At 43.5% G+C, this 24,413-nt stretch overlaps 1 protein-coding gene across 7 annotated transcripts in view; it reads left to right on the top strand.

Annotated features, from left to right (window-relative positions):
* Positions 1-24,413, top strand: part of MAST3 (microtubule associated serine/threonine kinase 3) — a 201,576-nt gene that overhangs the window by 135,433 nt on the left and 41,730 nt on the right. For 5 of the 7 annotated variants that reach the window (XM_073636886.1, XM_073636887.1, XM_073636885.1 and 2 more), the window contains 10 exons: positions 2,244-2,264; positions 2,445-2,523; positions 8,388-8,545; positions 10,566-10,641; positions 12,108-12,317; positions 12,577-12,678; positions 13,601-13,733; positions 13,831-13,892; positions 16,887-16,972; positions 17,167-17,375. In XM_073636886.1, coding sequence (XP_073492987.1) covers positions 2,244-2,264; positions 2,445-2,523; positions 8,388-8,545; positions 10,566-10,641; positions 12,108-12,317; positions 12,577-12,678; positions 13,601-13,733; positions 13,831-13,892; positions 16,887-16,972; positions 17,167-17,375 — 1,136 coding nt within the window. The remainder of the gene's footprint in view (positions 1-2,243; positions 2,265-2,444; positions 2,524-8,387; positions 8,546-10,565; positions 10,642-12,107; positions 12,318-12,576; positions 12,679-13,600; positions 13,734-13,830; positions 13,893-16,886; positions 16,973-17,166; positions 17,376-24,413) is intronic. The other 2 variants (XM_073636889.1, XM_073636888.1) reach the window with 1 other exon arrangement.

Genomic DNA, 24,413 nt, shown 5'->3' with positions numbered 1-24,413 from the left:
TAGTCAGTTCAGAGGCGGGCAACTAGGTTATCACATAGGATGGAAGATCTCTCCTATGATGAAAGGTTGGGCTTGTTGAGCTTAGAAAAAAGACGCCTCAGAGGAAATATCATTTATATGTATAAATATTTGTGTGGTAATATTAAAGACTGGCGCATGACTTATTCCTTCCAAAGACCATAATAAGGACCAGGGGGCACTCATTCTGGGTGGAAGAAAGGCGACTCCAGCAACTAAACAGGAAAGGGTTCTTTACAGTCAGAGCAGTCAGACTGTGGAATGCTCTACCACAAGAGGTAGTAATGGACGACACTTACAGCTTTCAAAAAAGGGCTGGATGCTTTTCTCAGAACAAGTGGCATTGTGGGTTATATACACTGCTCAAAAAAATAAAGGGAACACTTAAACAACAGAATATAACTCCAAGTATATCAATCTTCTGTGAAATCAAACTGTCCACTTAGGAAGCAACACTGATTGACAATCAATTTCACATGCTGTTGTGCAAATGGAATAGACAATAGATGGAAATTATTGGCAATTATCAAGACACACTCAATAAAGGAGTGGTTCTGCAGGTGGGGACCACAGACCACATGTCAGTACCAATGCTTTCTGGCTGATGTTTTGGTCACTTTTGAATGTTGGTTGTGCTTTCACACTCGTGGTAGCATGAGACGGACTTTACAACCCACAGAAGTTGCTCAGGTAGTGCAGCTCATCCCGGATGGCACATCAATGCGAGCTGTGGGAAGAAGGTTTGCTGTGTCTGTCGGCGTAGTGTCCAGAGGCTGGAGGCGCTACCAGGAGACAGGCCAGTACACCAGGAGACGTGGAGAGGGCCGTAGGAGGGCAACAACCCAGCAGCAGGACCGCTACCTCTGCCTTTGTGCAAGGAGGAACAGGAGGAGCACTGCCAGAGCCCTGCAAAATGACCTCCAGCAGGCCACAAATGTGCATGTGTCTGCACAAACGGTTAGAAACCGACTCCATGAGGGTGGTATGAGGGCCCGACGTCCACAGATGGGGGTTGTGCTCACAGCCCAACATCGTGCAGGACGCTTGGCATTTGCCACAGAACACCAGGATTGGCAAAGTCGCCACTGGCACCCTGTGCTCTTCACAGATGAAAGCAGGTTCACACTGAGCACATGTGACAGACGTGACAGAGTCTGGAGACGCCGTGAAGAGCGATCTCTTGCCTGCAACATCCTTCTGCATGACCGGTTTGGCAGTGGGTCAGTAATGGTGTGGGGTGACATTTCTTTGGAGGACCGCACAGCCCTCCATGTGCTCGCCAGAGGTAGCCTGACTGCCATTAGGTACCGAGATGAGATCCTCAGACCCCTTGTGAGACCATATGCTTGTGCGGTTGGCCCTGGGTTCCTCCTAATGCAGGACAATGCCAGACCTCATGTGGCTAGAGTGTCAGCAGTTCCTGCAAGATGAAAGCATTGAAGCTATGGTCTGGCCCGCCCGTTCCCCAGACCTGAATCCGATTGAGCACATCTGGGACATCATGTCTCGCTCCATCCACCAACGTCACATTGCACCACAGACTGTCCAGGAGTTGGCGGATGCTTTAGTCCAGGTCTGGTAGGAGATCCCACAGGAGACCATCCGCAACCTCATCAGGAGCATGCCCAGGCGTTGTAGGGAGGTCATACAGGCACGTGGAGGCCACACACAATACTGAGCCTCATTTTGACTTGTTTTAAGGACATTACATCAAAGTTGGATCAGCCTGTAGTGTGTTTTTCCACTTTATTTTTGGGGGTGACTCCAAATCCAGGCCTCCATTGGTTAATAAATGTGATTTCCATTGATGATTTTTGTGTGATTTTGTTGTCACACATTCAACTTTGTACAGAACAAAGTATTCAATGAGAATATTTCATTCATTCAGATCTAGGATGTGTTATTTGAGTGTTCTCTTTATTTTTTTGAGCAGTGTATATAATCTAGCAATAGAGAATGTATAATGGCAGGATCCATGCCACCATGAACTGCGCCTAACTGGGTCATGTAGCAATCCTGTTGAGCAGCTCTATGCAGTGTTACCTCCTGTTACCAGAGTAGAGTTTTAATTTATGGACAAAAGACCCATTTGTACTTTTAGCTTAGTATGTCAAATTCTTCACTGCATTATTTTTCTGTCTCCCAGCCCATTCTGTTCAGTTATTTATTGCTGAAGTCTTAGGCTCTTCTCATTTTCTCTCTTCTTAATCCTTTGGTGCATGCAGTCATGGACCACGCTCTGACAGGTAATCATAAGCCTCCATAATTGAAAGGCCATACTATTACTATCGGAGATTGCTAACCATCTAACATGATTTGTTTTTAGAGCTGATGAATGTTAGCATACCTATATAAATGAAAGGCTATTATTACTGTTATTAATTATTATAGGAGATTGCTAACCATCTGGCATGATTTGTTTTTAGAGCTGATGGGCGCAGATGGTCTCTGGCATCCCTTCCCTCCTCTGGATATGGCACCAACACACCAAGCTCAACTCTCTCGGTAACATGTTCATGTCATTTGTTTTGTGATCCGTATTTAGCAACAACATTTATTCACCAGCACATAGATGCAGAATAATCTTCCGAAATGACCGATCACATTTTGGTAATTTCACTTAACCAGCTCAACCTCTAGTATTAAAACCAAAGCTCCGACTATTGGACTCTCAGCAGCTATATAAACGTAATGTCCAGTTCAAGTAAAAGAGAGGCCACAACTTTATTTGCAGAGTGCAAAAACCGAAAGAAATGAGCTGGATTATAAATTGATATGCATGCAGTATGTAGGTGCATATTCACACTGACCACTAAACAGACAAAATCTATGATAAAAACAAAATGAGCAAATACCCTGTAATTAAATAAATAGCAATAGTGTATGAAAATAACGTAGGGTACTTAATTAACATTGATTGGCAGCTTTCTGCCAATTTACACTTTACACAGAAAACTGCCAATCAGTGGTGTGGGTGGAGTTACAGAGCTCAGCATTCAGAGAACTGCTAGCTCAACAGTGAAAACTGTGATTTTGTCAAAATGACAGCAAATGGCCCAGAAAGTGTTACATCACTGGAATCAAATTTTCAGCCCCTACATCATGCCACTCTCAATTACACTGTAAAAACCTGCTGACAGATTCCATTTGAGTGAACAGTCCTTGGCATAATTGTTAGGATTAAAGATCTGCCATACAATAGATTAGCTGCATAAGACCAATATTAAAGGGGTATTCCAGCCGGAAGAAGTATCACCTATTCACAGGATAGGTGATGGCTTCTACATTGGTGTGGGTCCAACCACCACACTATTCAGTTTCTATAGGAATGCTGGAGTGGTGTACTCGTCTTTCTCCAGCAGTCCCATAAAGAATGAATGGAGCTGTGGTCTTTGACTGAGTGCGGGTCCCAATTGTTTGAGCCCACTGATCTAGATATCACCATTTATCCTGTGAATACAGTTAGGTCCATATATATTTGGACAGAGACAACATTTTTCTAATTTTGGTTCTAGACATTACCACAATGAATTTTAAACAAAACAATTCAGATGCAGTTGAAGTTCAGACTTTCAGCTTTCATTTGAGGGTAGCCACATTAAAATTGGATGAAGGGTTTAGGAGTTTCAGCTCCTTAACATGTGCCACCCTGTTTTTAAAGGGACCAAAAGTAATTGGACAATTGACTCCAAGGCTATTTCATGGACAGGTGTGGGCAATCCCTTCGTTATGTCATTCTCAATTAAGCAGATAAAAGGCCTGGAGTTGATTTGAGGTGTGGTGCTTGCATTTGGAAGGTTTTGCTGTGAAGTAAATATGCTGTCAAAGGAGCTCTCCATGCAGGTGAAACAAGCCGTCCTTAAGCTGCAAAAACAGAAAAAACCATCCGAGAAATTGCTACAATATTAGGAGTGGCAAAATCTACAGTTTGGTACATCCTGAGGAAGAAAGAAAGCACTGGTGAACTCATCAATGCAAAAAGACCTGGGCGCCCACGGAAGACAACAGCGGTGGTTGATCGCAGAATAATCTCCATGGTGAAGAGAAACCCCTTCACAACAGCCAACCAAGTGAACAACACTCTCCAGGAGGTAAGCGTATCAATATCCAAATCTACCATAAAGAGAAGACTGCATGAAAGTAACTACAGAGGGTTCATTGCACGGTGCAAGCCACTCATAAGCATCAAGAATAAAAAGGCTAGACTGGACTTTGCTAAAAAACATCTAAAAAAGCCAGCACAGTTCTGGAAGAACATTCTTTGGACAGATGAAACCAAGATCAACCTCTACCAGAATGATGGAAAGAGAAAAGTATGGCGAAGGCGTGGTACAGCTCATGATCCAAAGCATACCACATCATCTGTAAAACACGGCGGAGGCAGTGTGATGGCTTGGGCATGCATGGCTGCCAGTGGCACTGGGTCACTAGTGTTTATTGATGATGTGACACAGGACAGAAGCAGCCGAATGAATTCTGATGTATTCAGAGCCATACTGTGTGCTCAGATCCAGCCAAATGCAGCCAAACTGATTGGTCGTCGTTTCATACTACAGATGGACAATGACCCAAACCATAAAGCCAAAGCAACCCAGGAGTTTATTAAAGCAAAGAAGTCGAATATTCTTGAATGGCCAAGTCAGTCACCTGATCTCAACCCAATTGAGCATGCATTTCACTTGTTAGCCCCTTACTTACCGGGGACGTACTAGTACGCATATTTGCGTACTGCCCGTTCAGTGAGGGCTGCTGCGCTGATCCCTCACTGAACGGAGCACATGTCAGCTGATTCTTACAGCTGAAATGTACCCGCAACAGCCGCGGGTGAAATCGCGATCCACCCGCGGCTGTTAACATGTTAAATGCCGCTGTCAATCTCCGACAGCAGCATTTAACGCGCGCTTCCGGGTAGCGCGTCATAAGCCCCGCCCACCGGCGACCCCGTCACGTGATCGCGGGTCGCCGATGGGCGTGCATGACAACCCAGGGTCTGCAGCAGACGCCTGTGGTTGTCATTATCTTGTCGCTATGAGCGCCACCTAGTGGTCGGCGCTCATAGCACAGGACCATTTCTGCTGCATGAAGGGGACCTGCTCGTCCCCTGTATGTAGCAGAGGCGATCGGATAGTTGCTGCTTCTAGTCTCCTATGGAGACTATAGAAGCATGCAAAAAGTAAAAAAAAAAAGTTTTTAAAAATATAAAAAAAAATAAAAAATATAAAAGTTTAAATCACCCCCCTTTCGCCCCATTCAAAATAAAATATATAAAAAAAAAAACCCCACATACACATATTTGGTATCGCCGCGTTCAGAATCGCCCGATCTATCAATATAAAAAAAGAATTAATCCGATCGGTAAACGGCGTAACGAGAAAAAAATTCTAAACGCCAGAATTACGTTTTTTTGTCGCCGCAAAATTGCAATAAAATGCAATAACGGGCGATCAAAACATCGGATCTACCCCAAATGTTATAAATAAAAACGTCAGCCCGGCACGCAAAAAATAAGCCATCAACCAGCCCCAGATCACGAAAAATGGAGACGCTACGGGTCTTAGAAAATGGCGCTATTTTTTTATTTTTTTTTTTACCAAATTTTGAAATTTTTTTTCACCACTTAAATATAAAAGAACCTATACATGTTTGGTGTCTATGAACTCGTAATGACCTGTAGAATAAGAAGGGCAGGTCAGTTTTAGCATTCAGTGAACGTGGTAAAAAAATAAAAATAAAAAACTGTGGTATTGCACTTTTTTTGCAATTTTACCGCACTTGGAATTTTTTTCCCGTTTTCCCGTACAGGATATGGTAAAACTAGTAATGGCGTTGAAAAGTACAACTCGTCCCGCAAAAAATAAGCCCTCACATGGCCATATTGACCAAAAAATAAAAACGCTATGGCTCTGGGAACAAGGGGAGCAAAAACGAAAATGCAAAAACGGAAAATGCTCCGGGGCTTAAGGGGTTAAAGACTAAACTTCAGACAGAAAGGCCCACAAACAAACAGCAACTGAAAACCACCGCAGTGAAGGCCTGGCAGAGCATCAAAAAGGAGGAAACACAGCGTCTGGTGATGTCCATGAGTTCAAGACTTCAGGCAGTCATTGCCAACAAAGGATTTTCAACCAAGTACTAGAAATTAACATTTTATTTACAATTATTTAATCTGTCCAATTACTTTTGGTCCCTTTAAAAACAGGGTGGCACATGTTAAGGAGCTGAAACTCCTAAACCCTTCATCCAATTTTAATGTGGATACCCTCAAATGAAAGCTGAAAGTCTGAACTTCAACTGCATCTGAATTGTTTTGTTTAAAATTCATTGTGGTAATGTCTAGAACCAAAATTAGAAAAATGTTGTCTCTGTCCAAATATATATGGACCTAACTGTAGGTGATAATTTCTTCCAACCGGGATACTTTTAATCCAATGTGTGTGGTCATCTGTAGACATGTGACAGTATGAATTTCTTTGAACTTGAGAATAAAATAGGGTCTCTTTTGCTATAACAGAAAATTTAAAAACCCTGGTGAAAATTAAAGGGAATCTGTCACCACATTTGACCTATCTAAACTATTAATATGGGCATACGGGTTATATATATCGCTGATTAGTAATACCTGTAATACCTCTTATCAAATGCCTTTTTGTGGATAAATCATCTTTTAACACTTCACAAATTACCTCTTCCAGGCTCTGGGGCGGATGCTGCCTGGAAGTTAATTCTGCCCCCAGAGCTGCTTATACATGAAGGGGGAGTTACCAGTGTGAGACAAGTAACTAACACAGAACAGGAGGAATGAAATTTGTCTTCTTACAAACACATTTTTCCAGCTCTCTGAGCTCTGCTGTACTGTAACAATATTACACCCTGTCTGTATGTGAGATGGAAGCTGAGAGGAACCTGCAGATGTGTCAGGTATAATCACACACAGCTCTGCAGCGAGATCAGGAGAGCAGAGAGCGACCATCACACATCACACTGGTAAGTCCCCCTTCATGTATAATGAGCTCTGGGGGCTGAGTTATCTTCCAGGCAGCGTCCGCCCCAGAGCCTGAAAGAGGTAATTTATATGAAGTGATATAAGATGATTTATCAGTAACAAGGCATCTGATATGAGACATACAGGGATCACTAATCAGCAGTCTATATCTTGTATGCCCATATTAATAGGTTAGATAGGTCAAATGTGCTGACAGATTCCCTTTAAGAGGGAATGCCAGAGAACATGAACTTCTCGTATGTCATGAGATCTGAGATGGCCAATGATATAGTTGTTTCTGTGCTTGCATATATTACGTCTGGGTATTCTGGTTTCCTCTTGCACTGTAAAAATCTACTCATGGGGTAGTTGGATTGTGAGTCCCGATGAAGACAGTGAGTGATGACAATGTCTGTAATGTGCTGCAGAATATGTTGTTGCACATAAGTAATGGAAATAGAGTTAAGAAGATCTCAATAGTAAAGTCTGTGATCCTTTAGACTCTGACTCATTTTTGTGTCTTATGATACATTTTTGAAGGTTACAACTTGTGTTGAATAGCACTCTGTCAATTTTTTATTATTTATCCCCTTAGCTATAGTCATAACTTGCACAGTGCATGTATTAAAATTGTTACCAATCGCTGCTTTCTTCCATTCCCAGCACCATTATAATCCCCTTCTGCACCACATCATCACGATTCTTCTTTGTGGACCTTAAGTTCCTTTCCTAATGCAAAGCTATGAGACTTGCATCGAGACTCAGAAGGTGCTAGCTAATCAGAAACGCGGACACATGGTGCAGAAGAGGAGCGGAATGGCGCTGGGTATGAAAAGGCCAGCGATCAATCAGTATTTTTATACTTGCACTGTACATATAGTAACTATGGCTAGGGGCATAGCAAAAAAAGCTAAATTGCCAGACTGCTATTTTAAAGGCAATCTCTCATTAGATTCATGCTGCATGAATCGGAGCCTGGCTGTGCTATTGCAGCAGGGTATACTCTACTCTGAAACATTGCGGCGTTCCAAAGAAAACTGTTTGTATAGATGGCTGGGGACTAGGGTGAGAGATGACTAGTCTGACGCGGCCCCGGCTAGCTTCTCCCTGCCAAGCTCCATTGGGTTAACACTTCTCGCCCTAAAGGAGCGGAGCTAAAGGCTTTTCGAACGGTTTTTCGGCTTTACAAACGCCTCTGCAGCCAGGCTCTGATTACGCTGCCCATTGTCTGGGCAACATCAATGTAGTGACAAGTTCCCCTTTAATGTAGCAGTAAGGAGAGGTTGTTTTTAAGTTTCTGTGCTCCAATGATTTATCGCATACATATCGCACTCCTGTTTTTCATGTTGTCTTGCTTTTTCCGTTTATGTATACATTTTTTCTGCAGTCTTCCTCCTCCTCCCAGGAGAGGCTACACCAATTGCCCTTCCAGCCCACTGCTGATGAATTGCACTTTCTCTCCAAACACTTCCGGAGCACAGAGAGCGTCACAGATGAGGATGGAAGGCGCTCTCCATGCATGCGCCCTCGTTCCCGAAGCCTCAGGTAAGAGATCTGCTTTGGTTTTCAAAATGAATTTGTAATATGGACCTGTTGTCTATTATATTCATAAGATAACACTGGACTTTATGAACTGTGCGATTTTGACCATTCTGTAAAAGCCCTTTCTGTGAATACTGAATAAAGTGTTCTTTTGTCTTCACGGTGTAAAGACCTTCTGCTTTGGACCTTCCACAAACATATATTTATGTATCTGGACATTTTCTAAAGGGATTTTAGGCACCAATCTTGAGAAGGGTACAAAAAAATGTCCTACAAGTTTGAAAGTCCTAAAGCACATGGCCTTTCATTACTCATAAATGCAGAAAGTTCATAGCCACCTAAGGCATCTTCCTAAAGCTGGCCTTGAAGCCAGAGCAAGGTCTAATGTTTGAGTTGTCAGATGAAAACCGCTCCTTAGAAATAGCAAAGAAAGTGACTGCCTTTTAGGAATTTATGAGAAGGTACTCACAGACCATGAGAAAATAAGATTCAATAGTCTGATTAAACCAAACTTGAGCTCTCAAGCACCATTCATCACTTGGTCAGTTCCTACTGCAAAACATGATGGCGGCAGCATGATGCTATGAGGGTAGTTTTCAGAAACTGTAACATTAAGTAGGATCAAGGGAAATCGGAATTAAAAACCTGAAATGAGCTCCAGGATGCTTTGGTAAGGCAAGTTAGAAATGACTTTGAGACAAGTTATTGAGTGGCCCAGCGGGAGATCAGAATTGAACTTGGCCGATCATCTTTGGGCCGATCTAAAACAAATAGCTGTATATTGGTTCTTCCTATCTATGCAGATAGAACTCAGAAGGACCTGCAGAAAAGAAGAGAAATTCCTTAAATTCCGATTTTGCCAAGCTTAGTGTCTTACTTGGAGCTGTAGTTGCTGCCAGACATGCCCTAATTGAGTAGCGGGTGACTGGCCCAAATACTTATGTAAATGTGACATTTAACCATTTTTTTTATTTTTTGTTAATAGCATACATTTTGCATTGTCATCATGGAGTATATCGGGTGGATTTTATAAAGCGACTATTGTCCATTTTAGTATGAATTTGTAAAGGAATAAAATGTAGTAAAGTGGTCTGAACACAGTGTAAATGTAAAAAAAAATGCCTACAGCTTTAGGTCGTCGAATCTTGAATATTTGCTTCTTATCTTTTTGTTTCCTTTTTCCTCCACCCCTTATCCTCTTGTTCTCCTCCCTCACTTCCTGTCTTTTTCTCTTCACTTATGCCCTATTTATATTTCTTGTGCTGTGGAATTATTTCTCTTCTTGTTTTTTACATTTTAATTCCATTTCTTCTTGTGGTTTTGCTGGTGTAGCCAGCACTCCTTGCTTATATTAAAGGGATGGCCGGTACCTAAAATGTCCTTTCTAAATATCTATACACCCTAACCACCTTTGTAATTAGCTTTATTATACAATCTCCTACACTTCTCCCTATCTAATCCCTAAATATGTTCCTGTGATGTCTTGTTTGAGAGGAGTTTCAAATGTGACATCACAGGAGGCTGGGGCTGCACTCGCCTAGCAGCATCCGTCGCCCCTCCTGGAGCAGGACGTCATCAGAAGGCAGCGCTGCAGTTACTTGCTACACATTCTTGCATCCCCACTCTCTGAAGATGTCTTGAATCCATGGTCTTGGTAATGGACGCTGTGGGAGAGGTGAGCACAGCTCCCACATTCTGCTTCTACCTTCGCCGACACATCTTATAACTGTGAAACAAGGCGTAGTCAAGGGGCAGAGTGACAAGAGAGCCGCCCCATGATGACGATTGGTTTGAGGGCAGTGCTGGAAGCTGTGGAGCGGTGCTGGTGTCACTCACACAGCTTCTATCACAGCAACCTGATGACTATTCTTAAAGGGTGTAAAGCTGGTATTTTAAAAAGACATTTTAGGTACCGGACCAACCCATAAAATAAAGACTTTAAAAAAGATGGTGATGCTTATGATAACATTGTTTAATGTCCAGTATTGGGTTGTCTGAAATTACTCCCATGTTTTTACTTCAGCCCTGGCCGAGCATCTACAAATTTTGATAATGAGATCATTATGATGAATCATGTTTACAAGGAACGATTCCCCAAGGTAAGTGCATGATGAAATCTTATATTCTATCTAAACTGGGGCCTTGTTATGCTGTCAGGACAGCAGAGGTGGCTGCATGTTCCTTGCGGTCCCCATTCATCTGTATGAGCGATCTCCATATTGCTGAGCAAGCACTCCAGGCAATTTGTAAAACTCCCATGCAGAACAATAGAGAATTGAGTATCTGCAGACACCTTTTTACGGACAGAAACACTACTGATTCTGTTGGACATTTATGACATATGTTCAGAATAGAACATAAATGTTTTGAGATTGGAATATCATTTATGCATCTACCCCATTGGCTATGCTTCCCTGCTAATAAAGGCGTTGCTCCCTTCCAGAAAACCTTTGACAAACAGACAGTTAGCTTTCAAAAATCTATGAAATATATATACATTTATTACATACATTGTGTTATCCTCCCTGTGTTCATTGCTGCCCCAGTCTGTTTTGGCTGCAGAGGAGAAGTCTACTTTACAGCTCTTCAGCCAATCACTGAAGTTAGCGGCTTGTGCTATCTACATTGGAAAAAAGTGCTGAGCTCTGTGATATCGCCACTGCAGCCAAAGATGGACTGGGGCAGCAGTAGAAACACCCTACTGGACCTGGGAAGGGTAAGTAATGCTCGTTTTTTTTTTTATTTAAAACAAACTGCCTGTAGTCATAAGTTTTCTGAAAGGGGATAACTCCTTTAATTATCTTTAATTTTAGGCTTCTTTTAGCTCTGCTTCACTAGAGCATTTCTATGTCGTCTATGGTAGTGGCAGCAGTTAAGGTCCCTAAGCACAGTAGACTAACGTGGGCCAATCCCACCAATATCGCTTGGTTCAGCCGACTGTGTGTGGGGACTTCCTGACTGCTCCCTGATAAATCTTGGGGAAGATAACAACGATCCGCCATGTTTGATTTCGAGAGATGTTTGGCGTCAGCTCTCTCATAGAGAACACAGGATCGCTCGGCAAGCTGATCACTTCTGAATATGGGGACTCATGGGAAATGGCTGCCGCCCAAATGATTGTTTGACCGAACATCTGAAGTCCTTGGGGGACTTTACACAACTGTAATACAAATCTGGGTGGAAATTATTTGCCATCATGTGTTATCAAGAAAACATTTTCCAAAGCCCTCTTTATTGTGATAGGCATTACTGATAACTTGTAGCAGAATCCAGAACCATTTTAGTGGCAGAGATCTTGGTTAGGAGCGCCGAGAACGCATTTAGGTTTGATTTACGCACAATAGTTTGCAGCATTTTCTTACACACCAAATTGACAAGCAAGCATTTCAAATTTTGACAAAATGAGCAAATGTCTTGTGCTGTAAAAAATGGAAAGGAAGGGGGAGCAATTTCTGTAACCAACGGTTCCTACAATATACAGATTTATTTTTTTTTGTCTTTTCAAGTGATTATTTCCATTGATTTTCTTTGACAATTGTAGTTTACCTATATTTCTATGCTCTAGGCAACTGCACAAATGGAGGAGAGGCTCGAAGACATCATCACAAACCTCTGCCCTAGTCGAACCTTGCCTCTTGCCGATGGCGTCCTCGGCTTTATACATCACCAGATCATTGAGCTGGCCCGAGATTGTCTGGATAAATCTAAGGGGGCTTTAGTTACCTCTAGATACTTTGTGGAATTGCAGGAGAAATTGGAAAAGATGCTAGAAGATGTAAGATATTTAAGTAGTAATTACGACTTAAGTTTCCATATCATCATTTTCTTTTCCCATTGGACTTGGTGGAAAGAATAAAAAGTGGGGTTGTAGTAACTGTAGATAAAGTTGCTGTGAGAGAAAGGAATAATGTTTGAGAAGACTCACATAGCCTTCACATAGTCAAGATAGCTTAGTTTAGTGAAAAGTAAAATGTTATACGCTCTCCTAGCTTATCTTAGTGGTCATTTGACTTTTTTATTTTTCTCTGGTTTAGGCCTACAATCGCTCAGAGAGTGAAGAAGTGACTTTCATTGTTCAGCTGGCAAGAAAGTTGCTGATGGTTATTGCACGTCCTGCAAGACTCCTTGAGTGTCTGGTAATGAAGTCCTTATTGCAATTCAGCAACCAAATCCTCAGCAAATCCCTCATGTGGCACAAATTTGTGGGAATTTTTATGGTAAAATCCACAATGGATTTACTGCAAACAAATTTGCTGTCTGTGCTGGGACCTTTAAACCTTGTTACTAAACTCTGATTGGAAATGTCACTTTATACTTATGGTAGGTCATGCTTTTAGTTGTTTTGCTGCATAATAATTAATGTTAAAATCTTGGCAAAACATTTTAAACCGCAACAAAGTAACGGCCTGCGGTCATGATCTGTGCCATTTTCCTGTTACAAGAATCTTTTTTTCCCCACACAAATACTTGAATTTAGGTTGTGATCTATCTCCTGTATAGTAATCAAAAATAAGTTAGAACAAAAAGTTTCACTTTTTTTTTAATTAACTTTTTAGTTGTCATTTTTTTTTGCAATAACCAAAAAAGATCACTGTACTTGCTGTCACTATGGCAGTAGTTTCTTAGCAGCGGATAATAGGTTTAGTTCTTTTCTTTTTATATTGTAGGCTTTGCTGATGGGGTTTTCCACTACTTGGACATCCCCTTTTTAAATAAAATAATGCCCCATGTAAAAAAAAAAAAAAAATACAGCATACACTCACCTCCCAGACTAGCAGTTTCCGCACTCTGTCTGCCGGCGCTCACGTGATGTAATGTCGCGAACAACCCAACAGCGCTCACATTTCCCTTGGACTAAATTATTTCGGATGAGAGAAGTGTGAGTGCTGCAGCCTATAACAATGCTACATGACTGTCGGCAAGCACAGCTCTGACATTGCTGCAACGGTGCTGATCCAGGAGGTGAGTGTATGCAGTTTTTATTTAATGGGGCACTGTTGCAATTACCCAAGGGTTGGTCCTTTAAGTGCGACTCTGAATACATTTTTTTCTGTCTAGGAATTTGATCCAGAGCAGTTTTACCATTTATTAGAGGCTGCCGAGGGTCATGCCAAGGAGGGCCAGGGTATAAAGACTGACATTCCACGTTACATCATCAGCCAATTGGGGCTCACAAAGGATCCACTAGAAGGTGAATTATAAGTTGTGTGATATTATTGTATCCTTTATATTTGTGGTGAGACTTTCAGATATTAATAACCATTAATCTGCCATTCTTCTCTTTACAGAGATTGTTCAACTGGATAATTATGATTCTGAATCCACACTGCAGCAAGAAGAATTTCAAGATGTAAGGCCTGTGACAGACAATTTATCGATCTTAACCACATTTAAATGGAATGTGTCATCAGAAAATGATTTTTTTTTTTTTTTAATCAGGTTTTTCATGTTAAACATTTATTTGCTTTTTAATTTTTATCCCCTTCCCAACCAGTAAATTTTTCCCTTTTTGTGTTTTCAATTTTTCCTCCCCCTTCTTTCGAGAGCCATAACCTTTTTTTTATTATTATTTTTAAGTCCACAGCTGTATGAAGGATTGTTTCATTTTCCCATTCAAAATACTGGAAAGGGACAGGTTTCTAAGTGCATTGAAACTTAAAAAAAAAAACAACACAATTTCACAATAGTTTTTTTGGGTATTCTCTAACCTTTTCAGGTGAACTTGATGTGACCATCTCTAAACCTTTGAATTCACATGTCCAGCTGTTCAGTGTTTCAGTACTTTTTACACAAATTGCTGTTCTCTAACAAAGAGCTTAATGGTAAAATTCATAACAGGTGTTTGATCCATGAATCGTCCAGTTTGGGGTTCAGTTAGAATTGGTATTTAGACAGTCCCTACATCATGTAGTTCACATTTTGACATCATGAGACCAAGACGACACCTAACAATTGATTAAAAGTACCTCACCATTGCGAGGCTTCAAGCATGATGTTCTCAGGCAGAAGTAGCCACTGAGCTTAGAGTGTCACAGAGCCATCGGCAGGGTGCAACAGAGAGATTGGAAGAGGCAGAGAAGTGGACGTCCTTTGACCACATTCCACACTGAAGACCGCTTCATTGTGAACAATGCCCTTCAGAACCGGATGATGAATGCCACACAACTCCAGGCACATTTAAGGGAGGTGGGAGGCACCAAAGTGTCATGCCAGACCATTCAAAACAGTTTACATCAGCGCGGTCTGCGTGCTAGACGACCTGAAAAAGTACCTGACCACACCACCAGGCATGGGCCATGGAGCATCTACGCTGGAGGAGTGACCAGTAGGCCTCAGTGCTGTTCACTGATGAAAGTAGATTCACACTGAGCAGAAATGATGACCACCAACAATATTGGAGACATCAAGGAGAGCGCTATACGTCAGCCACTGGCATGAACAGAGACCTTGGTTGTGGTGTTAGTGTGGGCTGGTGTGTCTCGTCCATACAGAACTGCCCTCCACTTTGTGAGTGGTACAGTGACAAGCCTCTACTGCTTGAATAATCTCATTAATTTAGTCATTGGTCCTCTGCATGAGCAACACAGGCCTTATTTCATCTTCATGGACGACAATGCTCCAGTTCATCGAGATCGCATCATTAGGGAACAGTTGCTGGAGACTGGGGTACCTCAAATTAAGTGGCCTGCACTTTCTCCAGAACTGAATCCCATAGAAAACCCATGGGGTCAGCTTAGTCGCCATGTGGAGGATTTTTAACCCTGTACCCTACAACCCCAATGACCTGAGGGCCACCATTCAAGAAGAGTGGGATGCCATGCCTCAGCAGACAATAACCATAACTTGTGAACAGCATGAGACGTCGTTGTCAATCTGTAATTGATGCTCAAAGCCACATTACAAGTTGAGACATTTACTTTTTTTGTTGGGTGAGATCCACCACTGTTGTTGGCTTTTGTTTCAAGAAATTCTTTTATTGATTTTTCATTCTTCTGCTTAAATGTCCTACTTTCAATATAAAATATCACTGTAGTGTAAGCTTTTACGTTTTTCATAAATTTCAAATATCCCTAAGTTTTTGTGTGTGTGTGTATCTATAATCCGAGAAATATTTTCCACCCCCCCCCCCCCACCCTCCTCCAATTTGGGAGTAAAATGGGGGTGCGTCTTATAATCCAAAGGTAGCTTACCAGGGGGAGGCGGGGTCACAGGAGGCAGGGTCGCTGCTTCAGGAGGCCGGCGGCAGCAGGAGTGGGTGATGATGCAAGCCTTGGGCTCTCATAATGTGTTGGCACCTGTGAGCGGAGTCCCCTTTCCCATTGATTTCCCTGTGGTGGTCTTTGGGAAAATGGCCGCTGGAGGCGGTGAATGCCCAGAATTAGATTACCGGTGGCGACATCTTATGAGCGCCTAGAGCCCACAGCCTTACACCGCCTGGACGCCCCCTCCTCTCAGCCCAGGGTCCGCACCATTGCCCCACTCCTGCCACCACCGGCGGCCTCCTGAAGCTGCTACCCTGCCTTCTGTGACTCCACCCCCCCCCCCATAATATTTACATTTTTCTTTTATTTGAGGGAGCTATGAAGGGTTGTTTTTTTGCCCCCTGAGCTGACATTTTTTCGTTACTACCATTTTGGAGTAGATGCCATGTTTTGATTGTTATTACATTCCTTTTGCTGCACCAGTGACTGAAAAACCACAATTCTGGTGTTTTGACTTCCTTTTCTTTTATGTCATTTCCCGATCCGGATAATTATTTTTATATTTTGATCAGACTTTTCCGAACGTGGCGATACCACATGTTTATTTTTTACAATTTTTTTTCTTGCATTTTTTTGTCTTTTTTTTTTTTTCCCACCCGCAATATTTTTAAGCATTTTCTTTTATTTTTTTATTTTTTTTTAAACTCCATTCAACAATGAAGAAACCGCTAGCTGTTTTACATGCAAAAACGCTGGAAAATCTTTCTATATAAAAAAAAAAATCTTGAAATATTGCAGCTTCACCACTAAGCCTAATATTAGGATGGTGCCTCCTGTCCTGTAGAGATCACATTTCGGTAGTCATCTCATTATTGTGTTCCCAATACATTTGTAAGGATATGCCATAAATATATGGATAGGCAAATGGTGGGACCTGCATCTATCTCGACAACAGGGTCCCGATGAATGCCCATATACCCCCACGACTGTTCGTTTTATCTTTCTTAAGATAGATGTGATCCGCATCTATAATGCTTTTATGGCCTATTCCTTAAATATTAGTGATGGGATTTTGAAGTGTATAACCCACCTGTTTGGGTGTTTGTTATATTTTTGCATGAATATTTTGATTTATATTTCAGACTTCGATTACAAGTACACCGACCAGAAAGAAACCCGGAGAGAATGATTTTGAAACTATCAAATTGATCAGCAATGGCGCCTATGGGTATGTGATAGAAAGCCTGTGTTTTTCTTAAACCTGTTACTCTAGATTATTTAAACGCTTCCTTTGACGAGAGAGATATTATTTTGACATGTTAGTAGTTACCTTAGAAAACTATCATTTACTATATTATCATAAAACAGGAAACTTGTGTAAGAAATGTTCTTTAAGTTTTGTCCGTTTTGTTCTCCTGGTAGTGCTGTATACCTTGTCAGACACAAAGAGACTCGCCAACGCTTCGCCATGAAGAAGATTAACAAGCAAAATTTGATCCTAAGAAACCAAATCCAGCAAGTATTTGTTGAAAGAGACATATTAACCTTTGCTGAGAATCCCTTTGTTGTCAGCATGTTCTGCTCTTTCGAAACCCGGAGACATCTTTGCATGGTGATGGAGTATGTGGAGGGTAAGCGTACAGTCACACACTACCCAATAACTTCTTCTACTTCTCTTTATATGCTACTACCTTTCTTCAACTGATATTGAGATGTATAGTTAGAATTAAGTAATATAATATGTAAAAATGTATTCGAATTTATAATATTGTAACAGTTTAGCAATAGAAAACGCTGGAACTGCTCACACATGGTAATTAAGAACAGATTCCACTCTTTTAGAAGTTTTTTTATGACACAGTGGTGCTCAACTCTAGAGATCCATACATAATTTTCTTCAGCAAGATAGAAGCAGAAAGCGGCACTCACCACTGGCAAATGCAATCCAGTCTTTATTTCGTCATACATAGTCGTGAGACACAGGTGACACGCCCCCTAGGACCGTGGGGTACTCGCCACCAGGTCGGTCGGTTCCTTGGGATAGTCACGGGGGCGTGACCTGGTCCGGAGCCCTAGGCGGTCAATAAAAAGGATACCGTATATTCCGGCGTATAAGACGACCTGGTGTATAAGACGACCCCCCTACTTTCCTGTTAAAATATAGAGTTTAGGATATATTCACCGTATAAGACTACCCCTTTTCCAACGCATACCAAACACCGGTAAAAATTAAAAAAAAAAACAGATTTGAATTTAACATGGTCCTTTTTTAATTTAAATTCTTATGACATGCAGGTATATAGCAGGAAAACTGTCACTCATAAACATATTAAAATAGGGGGGACCCCACGTCATTTTTTGGGGGGGTCCCCCATTCTAATAGCTAGTAAAGGCTAGGTATTCAGCTGGGGGCTGATATTAGTAGCCTGGGAAGCTCCGTGGGTATTACCCCCTTCCCAGACTTCAAACATCTGCCCCAGCCGTCTGCTTAACCTCCGCTAGAGACTATAATGATGGTGGATCCCACGCCAATTTTCTTTTTAAAAAATCCTTTATTTTAACACTAAATGACAATTGAGGGGTTAATAAAGATGCAGTCCCTAAATTATTAATTTTGTAATTAATTTTTCCCAAAAATGTTGACGTGGGCTTCGCCATATTTTTGTGTCCAGCCAGGTACAGCAGGCAGGCAGGAACGGGCTGCCCCCAAACACCAGCTGCCTATTTGTACCTGGCCGGACACAACAATATAGGGAAGCCCTTTTTTTTTTAATTATTTCATGAAATAATTTAAAAAAAAAAGACGTGGGGCTTCGCCCTATTTTTGTGTCCAGCCAGGTACAACTAGGCAGCTGGGGGCTGGAATCCGCAGCGCAGGGAGGCCCAAGCTTTCTGGCCTCCCCCCCGCTGCAAATTGCAGTCCGCAGCCACCCCGGAAAATGGCGCATTCATAGAAGCGCCATCTTCTGGCGCTGTACCCAACTCATCCAGGGCCCTGGTGCGGTGGCTCACTGGGTAATAAAGGGGTTAGGGCCAGCTTGGCATTATCAGCTGGCCCTAAGCCCGAAATTCATGGGGTCACGCCAATATTAGACATGACCGCCATGAATTTCTAGTAAAGTAATTAAAAAAAACACAACACCCAGAACAAAGTCATTTAATCGAAATAAAGACACAATTTTTTAATGTTCTAAATTAAACCATACTTACAGTCACGCCCATTCCAGCTGAAGCCAACGATCTCCTGCAACCTCATCCTTACCTCTCCATGGTTCCCAGGACCGGTCCAGCTCTGCTACATTCACATGACAGGCTGCACCGCAGCAGAACGCTGCCGTTCAGCTTGCCATGCGGCAGACACTGAGAAGCGCAGGCATGCTTGTGCTCCTCAGTGTCTGACTGTGACGGCATCCAGATGAGCCGCGATCATGTCCAATGAACTCGGCTCACCTCATGCACGTCACTGACAGCGTGGGAAAATTCTCCTGCTCCCCGCATGCGCAGTAGAAGTTTCCCACGCTGTCAGTGACGTGCATGAGGTGAGCTGAGTTCATTGGACATGACCTCGGCTCATCTGGATGCCGTCACAGTCAGACACTGAGGAGCGCAAGCATACCTGCGCTTCTCAGTGTCTGCGGGATGACAGGCTGGATGGCAGCGTTCTGCTGCGGTCCAGCCTGTCATCTCGATGTAGCAGAGCTGAAGCTGTCCTGGGAACCATGGAGAGGTAAGGATGAGGTTGCTTTATTATTTTACTTTTATTGCAGGAGATCGTTGGCTTCAGCTGGAATGGGCGTGACGGTAAGTATGGTTTAATTTAGAACAATAAAGAATTGTGTGTTTATTTCAATTAAAGGACTTTATTCTGGGTGTTTGTGTTTTTTTTAACTTTTACTATGGGGTTAGTAATGGGGGTGTCTTATAGACGCCTCTCCATTACTAACCTGGGCTTGATGTCAGCTGGCATTATAAGCTGACATCAACCCCAACCCTATTACCCCACTGCCACCGCTACAGGGCAGTGGGAAGAGCGAGGCTAAGTGCCAGAATTGGCGCATCCTATGGATGCGCCATTTCTGGGGCGGCTGACGGCTGGTGTTTCTAGCCTGGGAGGGGGCCAATATTCATGGCACCCTTCCTGGGCTATTAATATCAGCCTCCAGCTGTCTGCCTAGCCTTTGCTAGCTATTAAAATAGGGGGGACCCCACGTCATTTTTTTGGGATCCCCCATTTTAATAGCTAGTAAAGGCTAGGTATTCAGCTGGGGGCTGATATTAGTAGCCTGGGAAGCTCCGTGGGTATTACCCCCTTCCCAGGCTTCAAACATCTGCCCCAGCCGTCTGCTTAACCTCCGCTAGAGACTAAAATTAAGGGGAACCCCACGCCAATTTTTTTTTAAATAAATCCGTTATTTTAACACTAGATGACAAGTACAGTAACCAGCACTATCACTGTACTTCATATATATGTGACTGACATGTTTCTATCTATCTAATCTATGTGTGATGCTCTATCTTTCTGTTATAAATTGTCGGGTACAGATGCTGAATTGCCGGCTGGCTTTTTTAAAGAGACGGTGCATGAAAACACTAATATTTGTTTTAATAAATCCTTTACACTAAATGACAAGTACAGTAAGCAATACTGTCACTGTACTTCATATATATGTGACTGACATGTTTCTATCTATCTAATCTATGTGTGATGCTCTATTCTTTCTATTCTAAATTGTCGGGTGCCGGCTTATGCCGCTGCTGAATTGCCGGCTTTTCATATATTGTCACAGAAGCGATGCGAACTTCCCTGCTCCGGACACAGCGCAGCGCTTCTGTGACAAGTGAAAGCTGTCGGCACAGAAGTCCTGCGCTGTGTCCGGAGCTGGGAATACGCAGCGATGTGTCAGTTTCAGCACAGAAGCGCTGACTGTCTGGACCTACCGCCGCCGTATTTTAACTCCCTCCACCTTATATTAACTCCGACATGGCAGGGATACGGCCACGGCAGCTTATGAACACCCCCAGAGTATCCCCGCATGTCAATTTCTGAAAGTTCAAAAGCATTACCGGCGTATAAGACGACCCCAGACTAGACAGAAGATTTTTCAGTCTTCAAAAGTCGTCTTATACGCCGGAATATACGGTAGTTTATTTAGGGGAAAAGTTTTGTGACGCCACCAGTGGTATGCAGCTATAGGTGGCCGCCGCTGCTGAAAGAGACCGCTGGGGCCGTTGGTGACACAGCTGGGATGGATTTGCTCCCCACTGGTAGAGCGGGGCCCCAGGGCTACCGGTAGGGGATTGTGGATGTTGGGGTGAAGGACTGAGGGTGCAGATAATGACCAGACGACACAAGAATGGTGGTTTCCTCTACCTTTACTTGACGTTTGATGGTGCAGACCGGGGCACTGGTAACAGAAGTTAATGGAGATCCGGGCAGCCTAGAAGCAATTTGGGATTCACCTCGCCAGGTGGGGTTGTAGGCCTTCCTTCTGCGCTGTCCTCTTTGGCCCTGCTGCCTAAAGCTATGCTGCGGCCCTCTTTCCTGAGTGATCGTTAAATCCTAGCCCGTATGGCAGGCAGCTCGAGCCTTTTACAGGTGTCGCTCCTTCGTGGCGGCTCAGTATGCTGCTGAGCCGCCGGGTGTTTGGTGGGGCCAGGAGACCTGCAGTCTCCTGCCCTCCGGATTTAGCGGACAGGACTTCAGTACCCGAGCAACCATGGACTCCGGTTTCTGGCGCTTTTCTCTGGGGCGAGCTTGGTCACAGCTCCCCTCCCCAGGTTCTCCCTCGTCTCTCTCTCTCTCCTCCGTCTCCAACTGACTTTTCTCACGCCCCAATTTAAAGGGGAAGCTTCCCTGAAACAGGGTTAGAGCTCCCCCTTCTGGTCTGGAGCCAGGAAATGTGTTGGATGCTGGGGTTACCTGATAAGGGGACTCCTCCTTGCTTCCAGGCATGGCATCACCCCCTATGAGGGAGGCAATGCCAATGTGGCAACCGGACTCCTGGGCTGCCACACAGGCATAGCTAGGGGTTTGGCTCAGGGGGCGAAACTTCTGAACGGGCCCCTAACTAGGAAACCATGTTTACAGCTGCAATGGCTCACCCTAATAGTGGGTAGAGGGGAACCTCAGACGATGGCTGTGCTGTTAATGAAAATACATCTCTACACAAAGGCCAACACTGATATTACCGCCAAATAGTGACCATGTAGTTTTAGATATCAGTCCTGCAGAACATATATGAGATCAGAGCGCAGTTATAGATAGTGACTTACAGTTGACATTCTTTCTGATGGAGTCATTGACTTTTCCTGTCTTTTCCTTCTGGCACACAGTCATAACTTCTTCTATCCATGACTCGTCTGCAGAGTCTTCAACAAAGACACATCTGACTTCTCACATTTCCAGCACCGTCCCCATCAATTCCCAGTCCGCACAAACTCCTCATCCTGTTGATACAACAGCAGCGGCTCATCATTGCCGTATGTGTCCCTATTTTGCACCTGCTGTGTGGCACAATAACAGTTCTCCTCTTACTACCCCAAATAATAATGCCCATCACTGTGCCCCTTACATTGTAAAATGCCTCCTTTGTGACCCCTAGATGGTAAAACAAACCTCTAGAATATATTAATGCCCTATGCAAGTGCCCTAGAAAACAGTGCCCACCTTTTGCCCCCTAGAAAGTAATAATGCCCCATGTGAACTTTTGACAAGTCACAATTCCCTGAGTGCCGACTTAAAATTTAATAATGTCACAGTAGCCCCTACACTGTATGATTGCTCCACTGTAGCTCCCACACTGTATGATTGCCCCCACGCAGTACAATGGCCCGACATTAGCTCCCACACTGTATGATGTTTTTCACAGTAGCCTCCACTCTATATCACAGCCTCTTTTGTAGCCCCCACACTTTGTCATGGCCCCCTTAGTAGCCTCCACTATGTATGATGGCTCCCCCTTAGTAGCCTCCACTATGTATGATGGCTCCCCCTTAGTAGCCTCCACTATGTATGATGGCTCCCCCTTAGTAGCCTCCACTATGTATGATGGCTCCCCCTTAGTAGCCTCCGCTATGTATGATGGCTCCCCCTTAGTAGCCTCTATGTATGATGGCTCCCCCTTAGTAGCCTCCGCTATGTATGATGGCTCCCCCTTAGTAGCCTCCGCTATGTATGATGGCTCCCCCTTAGTAGCCTCCGCTATGTATGATGGCTCCCCCTTAGTAGCCTCCGCTATGTATGATGGCTCCCCCTTAGTAGCCTCCGCTATGTATGATGGCTCCCCCTTGGTAGCCTCCGCTATGTATGATGGCTCCCCCTTGGTAGCCTCCGCTATGTATGATGGCTCCCCCTTGGTAGCCTCCGCTATGTATGATGGCTCCCCCTTGGTAGCCTCCGCTATGTATGATGGCTCCCCCTTGGTAGCCTCCGCTATGTATGATGGCTCCCCCTTGGTAGCCTCCGCTATGTATGATGGCTCCCCCTTGGTAGCCTCCGCTATGTATGATGGCTCCCCCTTGGTAGCCTCCGCTATGTATGATGGCTCCCCCTTGGTAGCCTCCGCTATGTATGATGGCTCCCCCTTGGTAGCCTCCGCTATGTATGATGGCTCCCCCTTGGTAGCCTCCGCTATGTATGATGGCTCCCCCTTGGTAGCCTCCGCTATGTATGATGGCTCCCCCTTGGTAGCCTCCGCTATGTATGATGGCTCCCCCTTGGTAGCCTCCGCTATGTATGATGGCTCCCCCTTGGTAGCCTCCGCTATGTATGATGGCTCCCCCTTGGTAGCCACCACACACAATGACCGTCACACAATATTAAAATGTAAAAAAATAAACATCATATACTCTCCTAACCCCGACGAGTCCAGCAGAAGACAGCGGCAGGTCACGATCAGACTGACGCGGATGACGTCATCCTTCCGGGACTCTGACGTCCTGTGCGTGTCGGAGTGAGATGACTTCATCGCGTTGCTCCTCCAGGACCTGTAATGCTGCAGGCCTAAAGCGAGCTGCGGCCTACAGAATGGAGAGCGATAGTGCGGGAGACAATTTCTACTTGCTCTGCCACAGAGTTAAACTGTATTAGTGTGTACAGCTGCGCACACAGATACAGTTAGGGGTGCAGTAGGTCTGGGTGGGCCCCTCCAAGTCATAGGCCCCCTCTTCTCCCCCCGATAGCTACGCTACTGTCGTGAGATGAAAACATAGAAACAAATCAACCTTCTTAAATCATAACATTTTACTTTTATTTACATAATATATTACATCTAATCATGTCTTGAAAAAAATAGTAATATCTAAGGGAAATATCATTCTGTAATTTATACCACAAAACAGATTAAAACCATTAAAATATTGCTAGCTATTACAGAAAAGGACTCAAGTTATTGTAGTCATTTTGACCAAAAGGACTTAAAGGTAATGTGTCAGCAGTTTTTTTTTCTATGTAATCTGAAAGCATCCTGATGTAGGGGCTTAAAACCCGATTCCAGTGATGTCACTTACTAGGCCATGTGTTGCTGTTTCAATCAAATCAGTGGAGATTTATCAGCAGGAGATTATCAATGCAGGACTAGGTGTCTCATGCCTCCTAGTCAACTGCTCTATATAACCCCGCCCTCTCCACTGATTAGCAGCTTTCTGTCACTACCATTTGGCAGCTTTCT

Source organism: Phyllobates terribilis, unplaced genomic scaffold (genome assembly GCF_046119375.1).
Source record: "Phyllobates terribilis strain yellow unplaced genomic scaffold, ASM4611937v1 Scaffold_1__5_contigs__length_1240528914, whole genome shotgun sequence".
Classification (NCBI taxonomy): Eukaryota; Metazoa; Chordata; class Amphibia; order Anura; family Dendrobatidae; genus Phyllobates; species Phyllobates terribilis.
Note: the sequence above shows the minus strand (reverse complement) of the source record. Positions and strands in the feature narration are given on the sequence as shown.